The sequence below is a fragment of the Leuciscus leuciscus genome (genome assembly GCF_965113295.1).
Source record: "Leuciscus leuciscus genome assembly, chromosome: 22".
Lineage (NCBI taxonomy): Eukaryota > Metazoa > Chordata > Actinopteri > Cypriniformes > Leuciscidae > Leuciscus > Leuciscus leuciscus.
Window position 1 is genome coordinate 382,885 of NC_138746.1, and position 7,500 is coordinate 390,384.

General features: G+C 39.5%; 1 protein-coding gene across 2 annotated transcripts in view; it reads right to left on the minus strand.

The window, feature by feature from the left end:
- Positions 1–7,500, minus strand: part of klhdc3 (kelch domain containing 3) — a 40,375-nt gene that overhangs the window by 16,137 nt on the left and 16,738 nt on the right. For both annotated transcript variants that reach the window (XM_082153446.1, XM_082153445.1), the window contains exons 7-8: positions 7,192–7,278; positions 6,608–6,716 (exon numbers count right to left, since the gene is read on the minus strand). In XM_082153446.1, the coding sequence (XP_082009572.1) occupies positions 6,608–6,716; positions 7,192–7,278 (196 nt within the window). The remainder of the gene's footprint in view (positions 1–6,607; positions 6,717–7,191; positions 7,279–7,500) is intronic.

Sequence of the window (7,500 nt, forward strand, 5' to 3'; positions counted from 1 at the left end):
ACATCTACAACATCTAGAACATCTACAACATCTACAACATCTAGAACATCTACAACATCTACAACATCTTTCTCACGTTTCCATCCAAACACTGGGAATAAAACACCGTTTCCATCACATGTGCTCAGAAGAACAACAATATTATTCATGCAATATCCCAAAATGTGCATAAACGACAGATGGAAGCAGCTCAGGTTTGTTTCAGAAACCCTCATGACATGTGACTTGTGTGTGTGCGTGTGTGTGTGTGTGATCTGCTAATGCCGTCTCACACAGGAAATCATGACTCCTGGGAGGAAATCCTGCTCTGATCCCACAGGGAAACACAAATAAATGAGCCAAAAGTGTTTCACTCTGCTCTCAAACATTAGTCTCCGTACGGCAGATAATCCTGCTTAACTGGAGCACTTCAAGAGTTTAAGAGCACACACACACACACACACACACACACACACACACTCTCACGGGCCGGCGGGCTTAAAGACGTCTGTGCTTTACAGCTTCTTCATGCAACAAAACTCCTTTAAATGCAGCAAAGATTCAATATAATTTAACGGAAACGCAAACTCAAGTGTTCCAACATGTACTTTTGGTTCGAGAGGAAAGAAGAAAAACAAAAACAAATCAGTTAAAAAATTCTCCAGCCACAAAATACTAAATAGGCTACAAAAAAGAAACAAAATTAGTCCAGTTCAAAACACGATCAGTGATTCAAACAGTAAATAATCCACAGAAAAAATAGTTCTAATAGTCAGTAGGAGAGAAAATTATAAAAATAATAAATTCTCCCATTAAAATCAGTCAACAGTCCCACAATGCAAAGCAATATATACTAAACTGCATGATTTGCATCGACAAATGTTACTATATTATGGACCAGCTCTTTCTTTCCCAGTTGTCCTGTGCCAGTGCTGTCATCATCTAAAGGGCTAGGGTCGGATTTATTTATTTTTATTGTGTATTGCATGTTTTTCTTACGTGTATTTATGCGGTGATGTAAATGTACTGTGAAGCCAATGACAATTTTACACAACGTGGATAATAATAAAGTAAAGTAAAGTAAAGTTGGATATGAGTGTCCATACATACAGAACTCATCGCTAAATCTGATAAATGCAGATATAAGGCATGAAGATATTAAGACATTATAAACATTAACATCATGATTTTCTGTAAAGCTCTGAGATGATGCGTGTTGTGAAAGTGCTGTCCTGAATCTGTCTTATCTTGACCAGCCTTAAACTCATTCTGCATGAGTGTGTGAATCCTGCAGTCGTCTGCTGTCTGACAGATCCCACAATGCAGTGCGTTTCACCGGCTGAGCGGGCATCTAATTAGGATGCTATCTTCCCTATCAGCCGCTGTGGAGCACACCGGGATAATCCCGACTGCGGATCAGGACCAGGACCCAGCAGGACGCGTCTGATAGCGCTGTTAGCCAGATCATTACACTAGCGCTGTTAGCATTACACTAGCGCTGTTAGCAGATCATCATTACACTAGCGAGATCATTATTCTGCTAGCGGGATCAGGCCATCAGAGCGGAGTCTCTCGCTCTCGGGATGAAAGGGAATCTGACGGCTTCCTCAATATAACGCTTGTACAGGATGAGCTTCAGTATGACATCTGGACCGCACACACACACACACACACACACACACACACACACACTCCTGTTCATAGCTGGAAACATGTCAGACTGCACATAAAAGCAGGCAAGAGTTGTGCTGATACTGTGAAAACAGTGGTGTGTAGATTCCTGCTGATCCCTCCACACACACACACACGCACACACACACGTCAATCAGGACAGTAGAAAATCGGCTCCCTTCCATTCATGAGTGAGTGAGAAAGTGAATTGGCCACAACACAAAGGAAGATTAACTGGATTGTAATTCAAAGGTCAAAATTTACTAAAATGTACTAATTTAAGTAATTTAAGACAGATAATGCATTCTGGGTAATTTAGTGTTCTGCCACCCTGATGCACTAAAGATAAGTATTAAATAATTTAAAGTATATAAACTAAATTTCATTTTAAAACTGATGAATGATGTCATGTATGTGACTGATGAATGATGTCATGTGTGTTACTAATTAATGATGTCATGTGTGTGACTGATGAATGATGTCATGTATGTGACTGATGAAGGATGTCATGTGTGACTGATGAATGATGTCATGTGTGTGATGAATGATGTCGTGTGTGACTGATGAATGATGTCATGTGTGTGACTGATGAATGATGTCATGTATGTGATGAATGATGTCATGTATGTGACTGATGAATGATGTCATGTATGTGACTGATGAATGATGTCATGTATGTGACTGATGAATGATGTCATGTATGTGACTGATGAATGATGTCATGTGTGTTACTAATTAATGATGTCATGTGTGTGACTGATGAATGATGTCATGTATGTGACTGATGAAGGATGTCATGTGTGACTGATGAATGATGTCATGTGTGTGATGAATGATGTCGTGTGTGACTGATGAATGATGTCATGTGTGTGACTGATGAATGATGTCATGTATGTGATGAATGATGTCATGTATGTGACTGATGAATGATGTCATGTATGTGACTGATGAATGATGTCATGTATGTGATGAACGATGTCATGTGTGTGACTGATGAATGATGTCATGTATGTGACTGATGAATGATGTCATGTGTATGACTGATGTCATGTATGTGACTCATGAATGATGTCATGTGTGTGATTGATGAATGATGTCATGTGTGTGACTGATGAATGATGTCATGTGTGTGACTGATGAATGATGTCATGTATGTGATGAATGATGTCATGTATGTGACTGATGAATGATGTCATGTGTGTGATGAATGATGTCATGTATGTGATGAATGATGTCATGTATGTGACTAATGAATGATGTCATGTGTGTGACTGATGAATGATGTCATGTGTGTGACTGATGAATGATGTCATGTGTGTGATGAATGATGTCATGTATGTGATGAATGATGTCATGTATGTGACTAATGAATGATGTCATGTGTGTGACTGATGAATGATGTCATGTATGTGACTGATGAATGATGTCATGTGTGTGATGAATGATGTCATGTATGTGATGAATGATGTCATGTATGTGACTAATGAATGATGTCATGTGTGTGACTGATGAATGATGTCATGTGTGTGACTGATGAATGATGTCATGTGTGTGACTGATGAATGATGTCATGTGTGTGACTGATGAATGATGTCATGTGTGTGACTGATGAATGATGTCATGTGTGTGACTGATGAATGATGTCATGTGTGTGACTGATGAATGATGTCATGTGTGTGACTGATGAATGATGTCATGTGTGTGACTGATGAATGATGCCATGTATGTGATGAATGATGTCATGTATGTGACTGATGAATGATGTCATGTTTGTGATGAATGATGTCATGTATGTGACTGATGAATGATGCCATGTATGTGATGAATGATGTCATGTATGTGACTGATGAATGATGTCATGTTTGTGATGAATGATGTCATGTATGTGACTGATGAATGATGTCGTGTGTGTGACTGATGAATGATGTCATGTATGTGATGAATGATGTCATGTATGTGATGAATGATGTCATGTATGTGATGAATGATGTCATGTATGTGATGAATGATGTCATGTATGTGATGAATGATGTCATGTATGTGACTGATGAATGATGTCATGTGTGTGACTGATGAATGATGTCATGTGTGTGACTGATGAATGATGTCATATGTCATGTGTGTGACTGATGAATGATGTCATGTGTCATGTGTGTGACTGATGAATGATGTCATGTGTGTGACTGATGAATGATGTCATGTGTGTGATGAATGATGTCATGTATGTGATGAATGATGTCATGTATGTGATGAATGATGTCATGTATGTGACTGATGAATGATGTCATGTATGTGACTGATGAATGATGTCATGTGTGTGACTGATGAATGATGTCATGTGTGTGACTGATGAATGATGCCATGTATGTGATGAATGATGTCATGTATGTGACTGATGAATGATGTCATGTTTGTGATGAATGATGTCATGTATGTGACTGATGAATGATGCCATGTATGTGATGAATGATGTCATGTATGTGATGAATGATGTCATGTATGTGACTGATGAATGATGTCGTGTGTGTGACTGATGAATGATGTCATGTATGTGATGAATGATGTCGTGTGTGACTGATGAATGATGTCATGTGTGTGATGAATGATGTCATGTATGTGATGAATGATGTCATGTATGTGATGAATGATGTCATGTATGTGACTGATGAATGATGTCATGTGTGTGACTGATGAATGATGTCATGTGTGTGACTGATGAATGATGTCATGTGTGTGACTGATGAATGATGTCATGTGTGTGATGAATGATGTCATGTATGTGACTGATGAATGATGTCATGTATGTGACTGATGAATGATGTCATGTGGGGGATGAGTGATGTCATGTATGTGATGAATGATGTCATGTGTGTGACTGATGAATGATGTTATGTATGTGATGAATGATGTCATGTGTGTGACTGGTGAATGATGTCATGTGTGTGATGAATGATGTCATGTATGTGACTGATGAATGATGTCATGTATGTGACTGATGTATGTGACTGATGAATGATGTCATGTATGTGATGAATGTCATGTATGTCACTGATGAATGATGTCATGTGTGTGACTGTTGAATAATGTCATGTGTGTGACTGATGAATGATGTCATGTATGTGACTGATGAATGATGTCATGTGTGTGACTGATGAATGATGTCATGTATGTGACTGATGAATGATGTCATGTGTGTGACTGTTGAATGATGTCATGTGTTTGACTGTTGAATGATGTCATGTGTGTGACTGATGAATGATGTCATGTGTGTGACTGATGAATGATGTCGTGTGTGACTGATGAATGATGTCATGTGTGTGACTGATGAATGATGTCATGTGTGTGACTGATGAATGATGCCATGTATGTGATGAATGATGTCATGTATGTGACTGATGAATGATGTCATGTTTGTGATGAATGATGTCATGTATGTGACTGATGAATGATGCCATGTATGTGATGAATGATGTCATGTATGTGACTGATGAATGATGTCATGTTTGTGATGAATGATGTCATGTATGTGACTGATGAATGATGTCGTGTGTGTGACTGATGAATGATGTCATGTATGTGATGAATGATGTCATGTATGTGATGAATGATGTCATGTATGTGATGAATGATGTCATGTATGTGACTGATGAATGATGTCATGTATGTGACTGATGAATGATGTCATGTGTGTGACTGATGAATGATGTCATGTGTGTGACTGATGAATGATGTCATATGTCATGTGTGTGACTGATGAATGATGTCATGTGTCATGTGTGTGACTGATGAATGATGTCATGTGTGTGATGAATGATGTCATGTATGTGATGAATGATGTCATGTATGTGATGAATGATGTCATGTATGTGACTGATGAATGATGTCATGTATGTGACTGATGAATGATGTCATGTGTGTGACTGATGAATGATGTCATGTGTGTGACTGATGAATGATGCCATGTATGTGATGAATGATGTCATGTATGTGACTGATGAATGATGTCATGTTTGTGATGAATGATGTCATGTATGTGACTGATGAATGATGCCATGTATGTGATGAATGATGTCATGTATGTGATGAATGATGTCATGTATGTGACTGATGAATGATGTCGTGTGTGTGACTGATGAATGATGTCATGTATGTGATGAATGATGTCGTGTGTGACTGATGAATGATGTCATGTGTGTGATGAATGATGTCATGTATGTGATGAATGATGTCATGTATGTGATGAATGATGTCATGTATGTGATGAATGATGTCATGTATGTGACTGATGAATGATGTCATGTATGTGACTGATGAATGATGTCATGTGTGTGACTGATGAATGATGTCATGTGTGTGACTGATGAATGATGTCATGTGTGTGATGAATGATGTCATGTATGTGACTGATGAATGATGTCATGTATGTGACTGATGAATGATGTCATGTGGGGGATGAGTGATGTCATGTATGTGATGAATGATGTCATGTGTGTGACTGATGAATGATGTTATGTATGTGATGAATGATGTCATGTGTGTGACTGGTGAATGATGTCATGTGTGTGATGAATGATGTCATGTATGTGACTGATGAATGATGTCATGTATGTGACTGATGTATGTGACTGATGAATGATGTCATGTATGTGATGAATGTCATGTATGTCACTGATGAATGATGTCATGTGTGTGACTGTTGAATAATGTCATGTGTGTGACTGATGAATGATGTCATGTATGTGACTGATGAATGATGTCATGTGTGTGACTGATGAATGATGTCATGTATGTGACTGATGAATGATGTCATGTGTGTGACTGTTGAATGATGTCATGTGTTTGACTGTTGAATGATGTCATGTGTGTGACTGATGAATGATGTCATGTGTGTGACTGATGAATGATGTCATGTGTGTGACTGTTGAATGATGTCATGTGAGTGATGCGCTGAGCTCACCTGGTTCCCCCGAAGAGTATGATGCGATCTCCCACCATGCAACAGCACTGCCTCCGCCTGGGACACGGGCCCTTACCCCTCGGCTCCACCTTCCTCCAGGAGAACGCCTCTGAACACACACACACACACATCACTGGCTGAAGGATGAGCAGGTGAGCAGTGTGTGCGGAGTACTGATGGACACACACTGGCACACTCCACTGAGGAACACAAGAGCCCAGGGTTTGCCTTATCTATGCTGTGTGTGTGATTTTAGCAGAAGGGCCTTGAGCATCTGTGATCTGAGTCGTACGTTCATACACACGTGCCTTATATGGACACACCTCATTACAGCATCAATAGGTTGCCATGGAAACAGCTAAAAAAAAAATTATACGAATTTACTAAAAACAAACAAACAATTAATTCATAATTTTTCTGAGGTGGTCAAATGAAATACTTGTTGACAAAACAACACACAACCAATCCATTAAACCTGCAGAGAGAGTTCCATCATATTGCCCGTGACACATGACCCCAGAACAGTTACAGTGTGTGTGTGTGTGTGTGTGTGTGTGTGTGTGTGTGTGAATGAGGAGAATCACCTGGGTTGAACTTCCAGAGGTCGTTGAAGTGTCGATCTAGACGAGCGTTATAACCACCGAATATATACAGCTCTCCATTATAAGCAACTATCAGAGGGAAATCAAGAACAGTGTTAACAGTGTGTGTGTGTGTGTGTGTGTGTGTGTGTGTGTGTGTGTGTGTGTGTGTGTGTGTGTGTGTGTGTGAGTGAGTGAGTGAGTGAGTGAGTGAGTGAGTGAGTGAGTGAGTGAGTGAGTGAGTGAGAGTGTGTGTCTCTCACAGGCGGAGTGGCTCCGTCGGCCCTCAGGCAGTAGATGAGCGGACGCTGT